This window comes from Tenrec ecaudatus, chromosome 16 (genome assembly GCF_050624435.1).
Source record: "Tenrec ecaudatus isolate mTenEca1 chromosome 16, mTenEca1.hap1, whole genome shotgun sequence".
In the NCBI taxonomy this organism is placed as follows: domain Eukaryota; kingdom Metazoa; phylum Chordata; class Mammalia; order Afrosoricida; family Tenrecidae; genus Tenrec; species Tenrec ecaudatus.
In genome coordinates this window covers 5,320,076-5,338,375 of record NC_134545.1, presented here as the reverse complement: position 1 = coordinate 5,338,375, position 18,300 = coordinate 5,320,076, and the positions used below count along the sequence as shown (strand labels likewise).

Below are 18,300 nucleotides of genomic sequence, written 5' to 3'. Positions count from 1 at the left end.
TCCGGCTTATCAGCGTTCTTGCTTAAGTTAAGGGGAGAGCGCGCTGACGTGAGGAGGGCCAGCCCCTTTTCTGCAGGAAGATTAACCCCAGAGCATACAAGGGCCTTCAAAAAGTTCACAGAAATAGGAACTTGAAAGATAACCTTTTTTTAAATCACTTTATTGGGGGTCTGTACGACTCTTCACAAACCATCCATCCACTGTGTCAGGCACATTTGTACATTTGTTGCCATCGTTCTCAAACCATTTGCTTTCTCCTTGAGCTCATTTTCTCCTGCATCCCTGCCCCCCTCCCGAAAGATAAATTTTTAAGGCCCCTTCATACGCCCAATGTCTTCCTCCAAATGCACAGATCCGAGCCTGCCATCATGACCCTGATTTAGGACTTCACGCCTCCTTACAGGACAGGACTCCCTCCGGTGGGGGCTGGAGGGTCCAACCCTTCCCCCTTGCAACCTGCAGACAGAAGGTAATCAGGCCTCTGAGTGGCACACCAGGAGCAGTGGTTATGGGGTGGGAGACTTGCGCGAGGGATCTGCTTCAGGACCACTCTCCTTTCCTGGAACTTGAGTTTGCCGATGTTAAGTGTACGATTCAGTGACATCAATTGCATTCACATGCTTTTTAAAAACTTTTTGTCATTAGCCACAAATAAAAATGCAGCACCCCCACTCCCCTTCTCAGCTCATGGTTGTTACCCCATCACCTTAATAGGGTCACAGCAAGATTGGCCCCGTCACGGAGTGTGTTCTCAGGGCTCGCTCACGGTGACACACACAGCACAGCCTGGTGAACAAACTGTCTCCTTGTCAGACTCGTTAATCCACCTATGGAGGGGCAGGCACTTCGTGGATGGAACCTTTTGGGGACTGGGTACATAGCGTTCCAAGGAGCACTGGCACCCAAGTATTTGAGTCCCTGCTCCCTCCCCTCTTGGACCTTTTGGATGTTGGAGTTTATAGGCAGTAGAAGCACTGAAGCCCCTTCATTTCCCCAAGGCCTGTTCCCTGGCCTGAGGCAGGGAAAACTGATCAGATTCCTCCTTGTCCACATTCCTCCATACCTAGAGTTCTCAAGCATACCCAGATCTGACCTCAAAATCCCTTTGGAGGGCACTGCCAAGAGACCACACATCCATCACAACCCATTTCTCCACAGCAGCGTCCTCAACCTGCCTAACGCCGTGACCCTTTCATACAGTTCCTCGTGGTGGTGACCAACCAGAGAATTATTTTCATTGCTACTTCATCGCTGTAATTTTGCTACACTATGAATTGTAAAAATCTGATAGGCAGGATGTATTTTCATTGTTACAAATTGAATATAATTGGGGGGCGGGGAGGGAAGGTAAAAAATGAGCTGATACCAAGGGTTCAAGTAGATGAGGACAACAAATGTACAAATGTGCTTAACACAATGGATGTATGGATTGTTTAAGAGTTGTACAAGCCCGATAAAATGATTTTAAAAAGAAAAAAAACAAATTGAACATAAAGCATAGTGATTAATCACAAAATATGTAATTACATATTGTGAAATATTTGTGTTTTCCGATGGCCTTAGGCAACCCGTGAAAGGTCGTTCAACCCCCAAGGGGGTCTTGACCGATAGGTTGAGAACCGCTGCTCTACAACAGCCTTACAGCAGATCATTTCCTCAGTCGGGCTGCTAATAATGCAGCTGGATTGAGCTCAGGAGCCACAGGACATGGAGATTTCTGTAGCACCCAGGACATGCTCATGGGGAAAGGAGCACTAAGAACGAAGGAGCCCTGTGGGTCCCGGTGTTAAAAGAGGTCTTTGGTTGGAACCCACCAGCCATTCTTCGGGAGAAAGAGCCATGAATTCACAGCATCGCACACCCTGCAGGGTCGAGTTGGAATAACTCATCAGCAGAGGGTTTGGGCAAGACCGAAGAGGATATAAATCATTGAGCAGTCAAAGGCAGTAGGACCACTTACTGCTCTATCTTCCTAGCAGACACTTGGGTTTGTTGAAACAGAACATGCCTAAAATTCCCCCTCACAGAGGCCCCCACAGGGCAGCAGCATCACTTAGGACGTTGGGAGCCGGTGGGATAATCCCATTGGATGAGTATCCCACACACCTCACATGACTTCAGTTCAAACTCAAGAAATGCACGCTTTCATACAAGCTGTTAATGAAAATAAGCTTTATTACATCAAGTAATAAATACATACAAAGATGCAAACAATTTGGGGTCCTTCCCCTCTCCCCCATTTTTGGGGTGGGGAGGGCGGCGGCATCAACGCACAGGAAACTGAAATCTACACACAGTCTGGATATGAAAAATTTCAGGGTTGTCCTTGTTCGGTTTGGTCAGTTGCTCTTTCTTCTGTATTTATAACTTGCGCATTTTTTTAAATTGACTTCAAAGCACTAAAAGTCATGCAAAGGCTGAAGCGAAGTTTCTGTAAAGCGGGACCTACATGGGTAGAATGCCCAACTGGGTGTAGCTATGGAGCAGGTGTGCACGGTCAACGGTGGAGAGAAATCAGACAAAACCCTGAACATTGTTGTTAGCTTATGAAAAGGGAGACAGGATGATGGGGGGGGGGGGACACACAAAGGTCTTAAAAAGAAAAGGGTATGCTGAGACCCTGGGATCTTGGGGGCAAACTGGAGTTTGCCATCAGATCAGTCACTTTCAGTTTTTAAATCAATGCTTTAAAAAGCCACACACACAAAAGAAACAAAGTAAGAGAGAAGCCCCTGGGTAGTGCCTACTACTGAAAACGCAAATCCTCCTAACCAACTGAGAAGTCCTCCTTCAGCTCAGGAGAAGGGCAGGTTCACAACACAGTGAACCCCAGCAGGGAAATGGGGCGGGGAAAGGACACAAAAGGTCGGCAGTTTGAAAACAAAGGCAATGGGGGCGACACACTGTCACGTCTCATCTTGGGAGAAGATGGAACAACCTGGCAGTGTCCTGGGCGCTAGGACCTGGCATTCCGCTCCGTCTCGGCCAAGCACTCTCGGACCAGTCCTCGGGCGTGAATGATGCCTGTGGAGAGGGAAGCAGCGGCCAGGGTCACCCCACACAGACCAGTGGCCAACCCCACCCCACCCACCCCGGAACACCCTCCTCCTAGAAGGGAACTGGGAACCCGGACACAACTCCGGGGTTAAGTGGGTCTTCACGGTCCCAGCAGACCCCCAAAGAAAGGCCTGGTGGCACTACAGGTTAAGTTCTTGGGCTGCCAACAACACAGTCTCGGAAACCCTAGGGAGCAGGTCTACTCCGTGCTGCAGGGCTGCTGAGTCAGAATCCAGAGTCAACATGGTTGTGGGTTTGGATTTTTGGTTGGGTAGATCCCATTCCCGCATTTCAAAGGGAGCCCTTGGTATTGCCAAGTCCCCCCCACCTTTTCCCATTTTGTTTTGGAATTAACTTCTTTCTGTGAATTGGGTGAAGGTAGGCAGTGCACATCGCGTTTCCATAGAACAAAGCACACACCTTGTTTCACACTGTTGACTGCACACCTCACCAGGTGTACCCCCCATTTCCACCAATCCTCCTTCCCATTTCTTCTTGCCTCCTGAGATTTCTTCCTGCGCAAACACTGCCCACTTGGTCAATGATTGGCTGTTCTGAGGGCAAACCTCTTGGTGTGACCATTCAGCTTAAAGGCCTAGTGTTTGTTGCGAGTTGAGCCGCAGGGGTGAGTTCAGTTCCAGGCTCGAAAGGAGTCTAAGGGTCTTTGTCAATTACATAATCTCCTGTCAATGTGTGAAGAGGTGGAGTCTAGCCTGTCAATGAGGTCAAAGCCAATGAAGCCTCTGTGAGGGCATGGCTTTCCCCTGAGAATTCTGGGAATTTGTCTTCCTCCCTGGAGGCAGGACACACACTCTGCTTCATCTTCCTGCTGACAAGACACAGGAAGCTACGCTAGTGACTGGAGCTGGAGGAGCCACGTGGAGACCCCTCCCTGCCAGGCTGAGATGCTTCCACCACCAATGGATCCACAAGACTTCCTACCCACTGGCCTGTGATCTTCCTGCATTCGGCATCATTGCGTGGCTTCATGAGTCTGATGAGGAATTTATAGATGGTATCAGGCATATGGGCTAATATCAGACTTACATGGACCTGATCTGCACTGGGATGTTTTCTCAATCTATAATCACTCTTTTATATAAAACTCTTTCTTATGACACATGAGTGTCTCCCTAGATTTGTTTCTCTAGACAACCCCAACACAGGGTCATACTCTCAGGGGTTCCTCTAACCAGTCCCAAGTCTTCATGTTCTCCTACACATCTTCCTTTACCCAAGGGAACAAACAGCAAACTCTCCGTTACTCCGGTGGCTGATGGGAGTAAACGGGTCACCGCTCAAGTCCTTCCGGCGTGTCCCCCTTTGACAGTTCCTTTCAAATCACTGTCCCTTTCTTCTGGCTTCTGCGTAATCTCGATGCTAGAACGGGTTTGACTGGTGTCAAGTACGACAAGTGAATACGCCCAGTCTGCACGTCTTCTTCGGGTGCCAGCCAAGTAGCATTCCCTCATGTCTAATCTCTGTCCACTGGATGTCCACACCCCAACCCTGCCCAGTTGCCCACCTTTCCGCCATCTTCTGCTACCTATCAATTCCCTCCATTTTTGGTCTTCGTGAGATGGTGCCTGTACTGAACTAGTTCTTGACTTGAACAGACACCAGGAATGCTATTCCTTCTAAGCTGTGACTCCAAGAGGACAGTGGGAAGGAGCGCCCCGAGGCACTGACAGCTGAAGTTGAGGGGTCCACCACTCACAAACCTCACGACCCAAATCCGAGTAGGCACCCTTTTCTCTACCAAGAGCCAGAGCGCAGGTATTTCTCCGGCTTTTCCGGCCACGCGCTCTGTCAGCTTACCCAGGTCTGCAGCCGTGCCAGTGGACAAGCAGAGACGGGAATGGCCACATTCCGCTACATCTTTACCGATGGACATCCCAAAGATCGTCTCACATCACAGAAGAGCCTGCTGCTTTTCCCATTCTGAGCTCAGCTAACCTGTCAGCTATGCACCTGTTCCTTGCCTTCACCCCTTTCTCCCACTTGCCTCCCTTGCCGCGGGACAGAAGATGAGCTAGCCTGAGCTGGACTGTTACTGGGGAGTGGTGCTTACTCATTCCTGGGGCCCAGCACCCCACCCAAGACTTGTCCAGGAGGGCAACTGGCTAGACTCAGGCAATTGCAAATCGCCTGCCAGACCTCGGGGCCAGCATCTTCCCAGGAAAGCCAGCACTCCGGTCCCTTGAAAGCTCTTTCTTCCTTTCCTTGTGAACAGCAGGGCAACTTCCATTGACTCCCAAGTCCACTTCTGAGATGACACCCACCCTCGGCCAGGTCTCCTGACCCTGAACCTGTCTTGTCCCTGGAACCACAACCCTTGCCTCCACCCCGTTGCACACTCAACTAGCTCTACAGTCCGTTTGCCTCTCCACAAAGGTTCCCCAAACAGGAGGACAAGGAGCCTGTCCTCAGCCGCAACGCTCCTTTCTGTCATTGCTTTCTAACCTAAGGATGCTCCCCTTTCGGTCTCCCACATCTCCTGGAGGAGTCCCGGTGGCACAGATGGAGCCTTGGAAACTCTCTGTCCTACAGGGTCCCTGTGAATCAGAATGGACCCAATGGTGGTCAGTAAAACTCCTGAAGTCCAATCACCCAATTGACTGCAGAGCCCCTGCAGTCAGCCATGTTCTGGGCCAGAATCCCGCCTTCCTGGGCTCCCCTTTCACATAACCAGGCAGCAGCCCATCCACCTGGCCCTGGCATTGGCCCTTGAGTCTCGACCTTACCTCAAGAAAAGCACCTCTGTTTCGACAGCATCCTCCCTCCCAGAACACATGCTCCACAGCTGCAGACCAACCCCACACCAACCCACAAGGGCCCAGCCTCACCCAGAGGCAGGACGCTTCTCTACGAGCTTCCTGCTGAGCCAGGACCGGGCTGACCACAGGGGCAGAGAGAACAGGACGTGGAGCCTCCGGGGCTCGGCCCCAAACCTCCCTTTGAAAGGAGACAGACTGCCCTGAGGCCAGAGAGACGCACCAACGGGGGCTGCTGCCTCAGCCACGCCCATGTGAAGAGATGTGGTCTCTAAGGACCCCTGCCCACTAGACTCCACTGGATCTCCTGCCTCGGCCTCCCCAGACAGCCAAGCCTACAACAGCCTGGCACACCAGGGACCAGACTCCGCCCCATGCTCCCTGCAGCGCAGTGGCCGACTCTCAGTCCCCGCAGGCTCCGGGCTCACCTCGCTTCAGCCTCTCCATGGCGCTTTTGCTCCCCGCGTAGGTGGGTCGGATCTCCTTCCCCAGCTCTTCGATGATGGCCAGCAGCTCAGCGTACTTGCTCTGGGGTACCTGGCTGTTCCCAGTGCCCTGGGGCAGAAGATGGGGGGGTCTGGATAAGAAGCCAACCTCAGGGTTACTCCCAACACTGTGGGCATGACCACAGGCACCCTGACAGGGCAGGACAGGCCTCTCAGTGGAGGACATGGCAGAGAAATGAGAGTTGCCAAGGGGAGGGCTGGGGCAGGCAGCCTGGCTGAGGTTCCCCAAGCCACTGCCTTAGCTCAGGCAAGGCGCGTCTCTTCCCGCATCCAGGGCAGCACAGCCAGGGAGCCTGGTTTGAGGAAGTCACCCAGCCGTGCTCAGGAGGCTCATCTACGAGAAGGACCCATTGACAAGGAAGCTATAGAACCCACATGGGGGAGTTAGCGCAGCTAAGGGCCCGAGTGTCCAGGGAGCGTTGACAAGCCCAGAAAAGACAGAGGCTACTCTGCTCTAATGCACCCCAACCTCCCACCAGACGGCCCCCCCTAGGTCCCCAGAGACAAGTACCCAGAGAAGTGTTGCAGGGCTCTCCGTGGACACAAAGTCTGGGGCCACCCACTCAGGTCCCTCCTGGTCCTGGGCGTCCTTCTCCTCCCACAGGTGCACCAGAGCTGCAGTCTCCCTGTGCAAGGCCCTCGTCTGTGCCTCCCTGCTCTCCTGCTGCTGTCTCTGGGCATCCCGGCCCCCCTGCCGCAGCTCCCCCAGCCCGCGGTGCCGCCTCTTGGCCTCCAGGTCCTTCCTCCTCTCCCTGGCGTGCTCCTGCCATCGCCGCCTCATGGCCAGGGCACAGCTGTGCTGCCGCTCCAGGGTGCCTGCCCACCACAGCCGCCTCTTCAGGCGGCCACGCTCCCCCTGCATCCGAGCATCCTGGCGCGGCATGTGAGCGCCCTGGTCACCCCACTCCAAGAAACCGTCTCCGTGGCCACGGCGGAATGTTCCAGCTCCAGCCCGGGCACAACTCATTCTCAGGAGGCCTCGACTACCCGCTGAGCACACAGGGAACTGAGACTCCAGCCTCAGAGGGGTGGGTCACTGTGGAGAGGGAGAGGGGGACAGAGACCCAAGCAGCCTGGCTCCAGGGGTCCTGCTCAGAATCACAGGCTCTCATGGAACGCACTTAGATCCCATTAAGCGAGGAGGGTTCTGTGTGGTCTGAGCTGGCCTCGGCCAGGACCACAGCGGTGTACACAGGGAGAATGAATTGGAAAGGCCCTAGGCCAGGGCTCCAAAGACCATCCGCCCTGGGATGCTGGGAGCTTCAGCCTCTGCTAGCCGTGTTCCCCACCCCCGATACAATGGTCGGCCCTCCATTCTGATACCTTGTGGCCAGCTCTGAGAGAGCTCAGGTGTCTGTCCCATCCCTGCTTGTGCCTCATGCATGGTCTCCCTGTCCCTGCCAGCTGGGAGCAGGTCTCCAGTATTTCTCAGTGCCCAGGGTGGCCAGCCCACCCTCTCTCCACACCATACCTGGGTGTACCCGAGGGACGGTGGCCCGTAGTCACTCAGCAGCTGGCGGTACTGCGAGGACGTCGCCATGCTGGTCGAAGGAGAATGGACACTCCCGGCTGCAGGGCAGGAGAGAAGACAGTGTCAGGAACTGACTAGTCAGTTCTCCCCAAGGTGGGGGTTATGGGTACAACAGAACCCCGCAAACTCACACCGCCAACAGCAGTCTGCTGTCTCTACAGGGCAGAGCCCTGCTTTTGACCTCTAGCTGGCTGTGGCCCTGACACCGTGGTAAAAACTGTAGTCAAGGCACCCATGTCTTCCAGCCCACCAACACTGCAGGCATCACTAACAACCACAGAACAGTGACTAGTACCATGGTGAAAGTGAGTGCCACTCTAGGCTGAATCCTGGTCAGTCCCTTCCTGGGGTCTTGCTCCCCAGAGGTTGACACCACCGAGCCGCATCACTGCAATGAGGCCACCTGTCACCAAGGCAGACCTGGGCTAAGTTCTCTATAAGATAGGGAAGTGTTTTTGTTGGCGTGCCCACATGACTGGGTAAGGCTTACAGGGTGAGGAAGTCAGGAGGAGGCCTGGAAGATGGGAACCAACCCCCAGGCTGTAGATCTCATGATATCAGCCCCCTGTATTCTCTGTATGACATCACATGAGCCCCCATAACCTCTCTGGGCCTCTGTCTCTCTGTCCTCCAAACAGAGGAGTCCAGTCTCTGGGGCAGTCTGTGTCTCTTCCCCAAATGGCTCTATCCCCCAAGAGGGAGGCCACTTTCAGAATGCAGCAATCGTTCTGAGACCCTCCCTGTGCTGGCCACCAGGGACTGATTTAGGGTCCCAGGACCTCGTGAATGGGGACTCTTCAAAGGGGGCTCCTCTGGCTCCAGCTACAAGGCTGAAAGCACGCAGCAGGCCACAATGGCGCCTGAGTGGCCATTAACGGGCAAGAGCTGTCCTGCAGAATTACAAACAGCGGTAACCATGGAGAATTTACCTGGTCCTCCTCTGGCAGCCACCCCGCCTGGCTCCACACCCCACAGGGTTCCCTGCCCCACCCCAGAACCCATTCAGCAGGCTCACAGAAACCATGGCTGGGGAAGACCAGCTGCTTGCCCATGGGAGGGGTGGGAAGGGGAGGGGCTGGGCAGAAGTTCAGGAAGAAGGCAGGGGGAGTGAGAAAGGGCCCGGTAGAACCCTGGATGACAGCTTTCTGAGATAAGGGGGCACAGACCTGGGGCAGGTGCTACCTGGGGCACCCAGCATAAGACCCACCCAACACCCTCCCCGCTGCACTCAGACCTCAGCACCGAACAGACCCACCAGGTGGATGCTTGAAACTTGGGGGAGACCACCTGGAAATGGGGGCTGGAATCCTGACTGGGCCAGTTTCCCTGGCTATGAAGTCGCTGGGACGACAACACACTTACTAAGTTATGGGGGCTGCTTGTGGTGGGCCTGATCCCAGGCAAAGGAGGTGTCAGGGCAAGGCTGGGGCTCCCACTCGGCTATGCCCAGCTCCTGGACTGCGGTGGATGAGTGCCTCTGAGGGGTACAGGCTCCATGAACGTACACTCACGTTCCTGCCCTGCCCCACATGGGTGGCAGCCCCTCCCTGGGCTCAGGCAGGTGTAGTTGCCACGTGCCAGACTGGGTAAGGTGTATCGGTCTCAAGAAGACGCCAGCTCCAGGCAGGAGCAGCACAGAACCCTGTGTATCCTCTGCTTCACCCCTCATTCTGGTCCTGTGTGCCTTCTCCCTGCCTTCTTTTCTGTGGGCTGTGTGACCAGAGAGCCCCAGTCCTTCCCTCTCTGGGCCTCAGTTTCCCCAGCAATGGCTTCCAGCCAGGGTTAGGTCCTGAGAGCAAGAGGAGGAACTAAACATTGATAGCTCTGTTTGGGCGTGGGGGGAGTCAGTCGATAACTCCGGGCTCTTGGTGAGTGACCCCAAGCCCATGCCAGTCCTTGCTCCAGTGGTGAAAGGGCCCCGAGTTCCACTCCCAGCCACTCCTTCCTGCAGACACAGGGAAGGCCAGTGGGTCGTCCGAGGGAGGCCACCAAGAGAAGCCGACTCCACGTCAGCGTCAGCTTGGCGGCGGCATCTGCGGAGCATCAGACAATGAGCCAGTGTGCAGAGGGCCAGGACGCTCCTGGGGCCAGAGCTCCCCGCCCCCATGCCAGACAAAGAGCCCGCCCAGGGCCTGGGGAGCTGGCTGCCTTCCCAACACCGGGGCACCCCTGGGGAGGTGGGGGGAGGCCTCTCCAACAGGGATGCGGGGGCTTTGTCTACCGCCTCTGCCACCGCTGGCCAGGCCGCGGCTTGGCAACCCCCAAGCAGGAGGCTGGGCTGCAGGGCGTGAGAGATGATGACAGGGAAGCCAGGAGGAGCAGGGAGGAGAGTCCATCTTGGATGCAAATGGGGAGATGGGGCTTTCAGCAAAGGGGTCCTGGGGGGAGGGGGCAGATAGGCCCCTCCAAAAGATCACAGCCATCTGAGAAGAGCACTTCTGAAGAAAGACTGTACATGTGTCAGGTGGTCCCAAACAGCTGCGGGGGTCCTGAGCCCCTATCCCCATCACCCTCTGTGACACCCCCACCAACCCCCCCTGCGATGCCCCCCAGTGTGAGGACCTTTTCAGTTACCCCAAGACTGAGAATCCCCACCTGCCCAGGGTGGCACTCCCCCTGCCCTGACAACATAAATCCTACCTGGGCAACAAAGGTCTGCAGCCCCCACAGGAGAGGATGCCACAGGGGAAAAATGGGGGCTGTTGACCCTTAGGGGCTGGGAAGCCCATATGGAAGCCCAAACCCTTTCCAAACCTCACTCACTGTCTAAGAAGTTTTGTTAGGGTTTGGGTTTGTTTTTTTCATCTTGCGTTTCCAGGTCCCCCCAAGAATTTTTGGAGTTATGGTGTGTCACCGTGTGGAGGCCCAGGCCTGAGACTCAAGGGCAGCTGCCGACTGGACATTTTGGCAAGCTGGGCCAAGTCCCCCTCCCCCAGGGCAAGGCCTTTGTTCCTCTCCCTCCACCAGTGTGACCTGCTTTTGGGGAACTATGTTCCCAACCATGTGTCTAGGAGAGGGTCCCTGGTGAGGCACAAAGGGCACCAGGTCTGAACCCCAACAATATTGCCTTCCCTACAGGATAGCCACCCTGAAGGAGGGCACCCCAACCACATCCTCAGAACGGGAGCTTCTCAACTTCTACAGGAGTTTCACTAGACCGTCCGCCTTCCAGGGAAGGGGGAGATGCGTGCCTCCTGACTTTTGCAGGCGGGGGTCCTAACGTGCCCAGACTTGGAACCTGCGCGATCTGGGCTTCGGAAAATGCCACCCCCTCCCCACTCCCGCAGCCACCCAGCAGCCACCCGTCTTCTCTAACTTCTTGACTCCTCGTGCGCCGGAGGGGGTCTCCCGCGGGCCCCGCGCTGGGCGCCCCCGGAACCACGCGGGAGGCCAGACTCCCCCGACCCTTTGGCTCCCCAGCCAGGCCACTGCTTCACGAGCTGGCCCCTCCTGCCCCGCGACCCCGGGAGAGCCGCAGCCCGGCGAGCTCGCCGCCCCCACTCGCCCACGAGGCCCGGCCCGTGTGCACCCCCGCGCCCCCCACGGGCCTGCCCTCCCGCGCCCCGGGCGCCCGCGCGCTCCCGCCTCCCGCCGGCAGGGGCCCTCGCCGAGCCGCCCGAGCGCCGCCGGAGGAGAAAGGAGCGAGCAGAGCCTCCCTCCCGCCCGCGCCGCTCGCCCGGGCCCCGGCTCCCCGGCCGCGGCGTGGGGGCCCCGTGGCGGCCCGCGCCCCGGCCCCAGCCCCGGCCGCCCGAGCAGGCCCGGGGGGCGCGGGGCGCGCGGCGAAGTTTGGCGCGCGGCGCCGGAATCATGGCGGCGGCGGCCGTGCCCCGGGCCGGCCGCGGTGTCGGCGCCCCGGCCGCGCCGCCAGGCCCCCGAGAGCCCCGGGCCGGCCGGGCGCGCGGGCCCGAACTTGGCGGCACTTGGCGCGGCGCGCGGCCGGGCGCTCACTCACCCGCGTTGAGGGCAGCGGCGGGCATGTGCGCGTTCAAGTTCGGCTTGTACGACATCCCCCCGCGGGGGCCGCGCGCGGGCGGCGGGCCGGGGCGGCGAGGCGGCGGCGCCGTGCGCCCGTCCGTGCGCCCGCCGGGCTCCCGCGCACTTTGGGTCGCGGCCGCGCGGGCGCCCCGGCCAATATGGCCGTCCCTCGCCCTGCCGCCCGCCGCAGCCGATGCCCCGGACCTCGGCGGGCGCAGCGGCGGCCGCAAACTTTGTGCGGAGCCGGCGGCGGCCCGGGCCGGGAGGGGCGGCCCCGCGCCCGCGCCCCCGGCGTCAGGGCTCCACCCGCCGGCCGCGCCCCGCGCCTCCGCGCGCGCCCGGCGCCGCCGCAACTTGGCAAAGTTTGGGGGGCGGGGAGCCGGGGGCGGCCGGTCCCGCGGGGCCCCTTTCTTCTGCCTTCGCTTCCGGCGGCGCGGGGCACGGGGCGTTCATTTACCGCTGCATGGTGTCACTATTTTCTTAATGGCCAGGGAGAATTTAAGAATGACTGCCACCCCCCAACACACACACACACACACCCTTTTCGGGGGGGGTGAAGGTGGGGGGGCAGAGATGGAAAATTACCTGGAGAAAATGGTGGCGACTGGGGCTTGAAGCACAGAGATCATTCCAGATGCCGAGGGCTGGTCTTGGCTGTAATGAGACTAGCCAATTCTTGACATTGATTTCCAATACATCCCTTGTCTCTGTAGGAGGTGCTTTTGAACCTCATGGGGGGGGGGGCTGGCTAAGACGCTTTTGGAGCCCAGGTGGCGCAGTGGTTTAAGTGTTCGGCTGCCCACTAAAGGCGTGCGTTCAAACCCGCTGCCCCTCGGTGGGGATTAAGGTGTGGCACCCCGACTGCTCCCTTTAAAATGACTGGAAGAGTGGGTACTTCTCTCCTGTGTGGAGGCTGCATCGGAGTGAACGACAGGGCAGTGGATTTTAAGATCCCTTTGGGACTTAAACAAAGACCTGCTCCGGACAGTTCACCCTGACGTCAACTGAATTTTTGGATATGATCACATCCAAATCTTTAAGCAGCACCAACTCTGTATGGGGCAGGCACGGTTTTAGTAAATCAAGAGCCATGATTTTCTCACACATCTCCATCATTCTCTTGCCCCACCCCAGCCCACCCTGGGATCTGACTGAAGGATGATCCTACATCGCCTTTAGGGAGGGAGGGGGAAAACAGAAGACCTGACCCCAGGGGCTCCAATAGAAAGTAAATGTTTAGAAAATGATGAGGGCAACAATGTACCAATATTCTTGCTCCAATTGATGTACGGAATGTTTTTAAGAACTGCTAAGAGCCCCTGATAGAATTACTTGAAAACAAAGGAAAAAATGCATTTAGGATTCGATGAATAATCTTTTAGGAGGCCAACCTCTTGGATTTGGGCGAGTCTAGCATGACAAAATAAACAAGATGCCCACCCATTTTTCTTAGTTTTCATTGCCAAAGTTTGCTGGTTAAATTCAGGGCGGGAGGGTGGAGGAAAGGTGAGGGAGAAAGGGGAACAGATTACAAGGATCTACATATAACCTCCTCCCTGGGGATGGATAACAGAAAAGTGGGTGAAGGGAAACGCCGGACGGTGTAAGATACGACAAAATAATAATCTATATATTATCAAGGTTTCATAAGGGAGGGGGGAGCAGGGAGGGAAGGGAAAAATTAGCGGATGCCAGGGGCTCAAGTAGAAAGCAAATGTTTTGAGAATGATGAGGGAAACAAATGTACAAATGTGCTTGACGCAATGGATGTATGTGTGGCTTGTGATAGGAGTTGTCGAAGCCCCCAATAAAATTAATTATTAAAAAAATAATTCAGGCACCATGACTGGACCATAGCCACTCAACAAACAAGAGAGACTCATACAGCCGCCTCTCCTTCCCTCTAGGCCTGACAGAGCATCCAGGTGACACTCCTGTCCCCAAACCAGCCTCCAGAAGTGTTCTTGGAAAACCTGTCATCAACCAGTCCATGGGCACATCGGACCAGGAAGTGGGCTAGAAGTCTAAGTAAGCAACACCTAGTGGTGGACCTGGAAGGCCATCCAGAGAGCTGACCACAAAATGGTGACTACCTCATCCCTTTCTGGAGTCCCAAGGGGGTGGGGCACACAGTTCATAGAATCGTCGGTTCAAGCCCACCAAGAGAGGCCTCGGGAAAGACTTGCTCTACTTCCCAAAAATCAGCCTTTGAAAATCCCAGGTAGCACAGTCGCACTCCGCGTGGGAGTGGACTCTCCATGGCAACCAATTATCAGTCCTTCCTGGACACAATTGGGTGTTCTTGCAACGGGGGTGACGGCAGGCCAGCTCAATGCGCGTGTTCATTATCTTCTGTGCACCCAATCAACTTCTGCCATAACCGAAGCAAGTGGGATGTCTCCTATCTTTTTCCCATTGGGGACTGGCTGTCCATGGAGTTTGTACCAATGGTGCCAAAATTCCCGCTAAGGATGGAGTCACACATTTCCCTCTATCACAAAGGTGGGGTGTTTGGGTTTTTGGGGTTTTTTTTGCTTTTTATTATTATAAAGTAATAAAGGGGATACATTTCAGCCAACTTTTTTTTTAGTTAAACTGTTGTATGTTGACTAGAAAAATCAGTGTTTCGGTTTTTAATATTTTTTTAATTAATAAATCTTTTTATTGGGGCTCATACAACTCTTACCACAATCCGTACATACATCAATTGAGCAAAGCACCCTTATACATTCGTTGCACTCGTCATTCTCAAAATTCATCTTCCACTTGGGTTCCTGGAATCAGCTCGGTTTCCCTTTTTTTCCCCCTTCCTCTCCCTCCCCGCTCTCCCCTTCCCCCTGGTCCCTTGAGAGTTTATAAATAATTATTATATCTTATCTGGTTTTTAATATTTTTTAAATGTTTTCTTGTGCCGTGGGTGAACGTTTACACGGCAGATCGGTTTTCCATTCAGCAGTTCATGTACATTCTGTTTCGTCGCAGTTTGCAGCCCCCACAGTGGAACGACATTTATCCCACTTCCTCCTTGTGTTTCCTGTTTTCCTTCCCCCTCCTTTCCTAACCCTTCTGAACTTTTTCCTTGGGTAAAGGCTGCCGTTTTTTTCTCAAATGATTTTTCTAAAGTATGCGCACCTCACTAGTACTTTTCTTCCCCTGATGAAGACTCTGTTGTTTGGCTGAAACTTGAGCTTTGAGGGTGAGTTCTGGTCCAGAAACTTGAGCTTTGAGGGTGAGTTCTGGTCCAGACTTGCAGGGTTTCTATGGGCTCCAGCAGCCTCTTAGCTGACCAGTGAGCCTGGTCTCTTTTATCACGTTGTGTTCTGTTCCACATAATTCTCCCACTGCATCCTCACTCCCCCCCTCCCCGTGGGTTTCCTAGACTGTAACAGTTTATGGGAGCCTTTCTCCCTTGGAGGGGCTGGGGGTTTCAAACTGCCCACCACGCGGGTGGCAGCCCAACTCGTAACCAGGACACGACGCGGCAGCTGTATCTAGGATCTTCTAATGTGAGCCGTGGCAGTGGGAGCCACGCACCACTTAGTTCGTTTGGCCTCAAGGTCCTGGAGACGGATGTTCATTTCCACTGGACTAATTGTTTCCACGCGTCTTTGATTTTCTTCACTCTTCTTTCCTCCAGACAGGGAAGGCCAATAGTTACACGTTACGTGGCTGCTCATGAGCTTTGAAGCTCCCAGTCACTACTCCGGAAAGTGGGGTATTTCCGAGCCCACTGTTAAGACACACAGGGTCTCCAAGTCCAGGCGGGCTGACACCCAGTTTGGAGTTTGGTTTTCTTAGCAAGAGCGAATTCATGAATAATTGGGAAGGTTTTTACTAAACCCTGTATTTTGGCTATCATAAATAACACCGAATGGTTCTTAGTAACATTTGAAATGATCCATTTGCGGCTGCTTGGGCTTCCTGGGTGGAAAACCTATTCTGTGTTGGGAGCTCCTGCAGCCACCTTACAGCCATGAGGCTGAAGGCATATGGGTGGAGCAGAAAGGTAGGGAAGCAGAGCTTCCCACAGTTGGAGTTTACTTTAGGCGTTTAAGCCGCTGTAATCAGGACTTTACCAGCTTGCATGTTCAAAGGAGAAGGAAGAAGGCTACCTGAGCATCCAACAATAAAGGACCGAGTAGATACATTCCAGTAATGCCTTAGGAAAGCAAACAATAGGGGGGAGGGATTCTCGAAAATTGATACGGTAATGATTGTACAAATTGATTGTACAATTCTCATGGATATGCTTGAAGGAAGGAACTATTGAATTGTCTGATACGTAAATCGTGTGCCAATAAAACTGTTAACAACAGAAAAAGCAAACAAAACAAAACACATCCTGGGATCAGCTTCATGCTAACCTGGCAAGGCTGCTCAGTGACATTTTATTCCCTGAATCACTTGGTCACCCCCTTCTGGACCATCCCTGGAACAGTACGCTCTATTGTTCAGGTGAACTGCAATGCTAGCTACATAAGTAATTTCAAAAATTTTCATAGTCATGTTTTAGAAAGTATTGACATGGGAAAATGATTTTTAACAGTATATTATATGTAACCTAATACAGGCATACCTCATTTTATTGCTTTCTTTAATTTTTAATTTCATATACTCTAATATCTGGACACTTTCAGGTTCATAGCTTATATCTTTTTTTTAATCACAGCTCATATCTTTGTAGCTATGTGGCACTGTATTTTTTTTAACTAACAGATCATTTTATTAGGGGCTCTTACAGCTCTCATAACAGTCCACACATTAATTGTATCAAGTATATTTGTACATATGTTGCCATCATTATTTTCTAAACATTTGTTTTCTATTGAGCCCTTGGTATCAGCCCTTTTTTTTCCTTCCCAACCCCCCACACCCTCATGACCCCTTGATAAATTATAAATTATTATTTTCATATCTTATACCAACCACTGTCTCCCTTCCCTCATGGTTTCTCTTGTTCGTCCCCATGCAGGGGCATATGTGTGTGTGTGTGTGTGTGTGTGTGTGTGTATCATTTCGATCAGTTCCCCCTTCCTCTGAACTTTTTTTTGGTAAATCATTTTATTGGGGTCTCTTACATTTTTTTACAGTTCTTATAACAATGCATACATCACTTGTATCAAAAATATTTATACAGTTGTTGCCATCATTTTATAAACATCTACTTTGTACTTGAACCCTTGTCATCAGGCTCTTCATTTTATCTTTATTAATCATTTCATGGAGGGGGGCTCTTACAGATCTTATGTGAATCCATCATTCAATTGTATTAAGCACACTTGTACACAGGTTGCCATCCACATTTCCCAAACACGTTCTTTCTACTTGAGACTCCTCGTGTTGCTGACTGTGGTTTCCAGGGTTCACAGTGGAGGGGCAGTGGGGGCAGCCCTGTGGGGAGCAGGTCTTTCGGTGCCATTTTTGAAACAGTGCATGCTCATCTCCAGTCTCAGCGTTCCATTTATGGTCCTTCTCATGCTACCTCAAACGTCTTCCTCAAGCTACGGCACATTTCCGGGAGAAAGATGAGGTTTTCTACTCCGTAAGAAGTTCACAGTCAAAAAAAAAAAAAATTCAAAAAAAGTAGTTCATAGTCTCGGCAGCCACAGGGATGGTTCTGACATGTTTTGTAGGGTTGCCGGGAATCCCTATTGACTTGATGGCAGTGAATTTGGCTTTTTGGTTTACAAAAAAAAAAAACCCTCCATGGACTACAGTTGAGTGCATCACTTTCCTATGTGCTGGGAAACTAAGAAATCCCTGTGACTCACCCTTGTGACATTCCCTTTAGGGAGGTAGCCAGGAACCAACCCCCTGAGGTCTGCCTCAATCTCCAGAGTAGCCTGGCTTCAATGTGTAAGCCATCTAGGGAAGGCATTAAGGGGCTTTAATTTTTTTTTTCAGGGGATAGCACGAACGCAGTCCCCCACTACCACAAATTATGCAGTCGAGTTTCCCACATTTGGGGAAATCACAGGGGTCAGCACACCCGGAGTGCAATGGGTGAGCCTCGCCCTGGGAAAACCACCTTCGTGATCATGGTATCTCCCCTGCCAGGTAAGTATTAGGGCTTTAATTATTTTTATGTATCTTTGAAATGTACTTGGTCTGCAAGTTTTTATTTACAGCACATCTTAAATTCCAGCTGGCCCTGAATGTAGCTAGTACCTCCGCATTAGAAGAACAGGGTCAGAAGCTACAAGTCCAGGGCTCAGGGCTCAGACGGCAGACAGCCTGAGTACCAGTTCTGATCCCACAACTTCTCAGCTGCCTGACTCACCCCCCATTTCCTTGGGGGCAAGGAACCCCATCTTAGGAGCTTGCCACCCTCCTTTCAATAACCCAAATATCAAACCCACTGCCCAAGAGGAGATTCTAACTCAAATGGAGCACAAGTGGATGCCTGAGACTGTTCATCTTTACAGAATAGACAGCCTCATGTGTCTCCTGTGGGTAG

The 18,300-nt window shown here is 53.6% G+C and overlaps 1 protein-coding gene and 1 non-coding gene across 3 annotated transcripts; both read right to left on the bottom strand.

The window, feature by feature from the left end:
- Positions 1 to 2,155: 2,155 nt before the first annotated feature.
- Positions 2,156 to 12,547, bottom strand: CDK2AP1 (cyclin dependent kinase 2 associated protein 1). Of its 2 annotated transcripts, none has more exons than XM_075533908.1 (4): positions 12,429 to 12,547; positions 7,809 to 7,906; positions 6,260 to 6,386; positions 2,156 to 3,024 (listed from the first exon to the last, which is right to left on the bottom strand). In XM_075533908.1, exons 2-4 carry the CDS (start codon positions 7,875 to 7,877, stop codon positions 2,957 to 2,959), a joined length of 264 nt encoding a protein of 87 aa, XP_075390023.1. In that variant the 5' UTR covers positions 7,878 to 7,906; positions 12,429 to 12,547; the 3' UTR covers positions 2,156 to 2,956. The 2 variants fall into 2 exon arrangements, with proteins under 2 accessions (XP_075390023.1, XP_075390024.1); XM_075533909.1 differs by lacking the exon at positions 12,429 to 12,547 and adding an exon at positions 11,821 to 12,100.
- Positions 12,548 to 17,744: 5,197 nt separating this feature from the next.
- Positions 17,745 to 17,908, bottom strand: LOC142429972 (U1 spliceosomal RNA). Its single transcript, XR_012780470.1, has one exon. It is a non-coding gene; the product is annotated as a U1 spliceosomal RNA (small nuclear RNA).
- Positions 17,909 to 18,300: the final 392 nt, after the last annotated feature.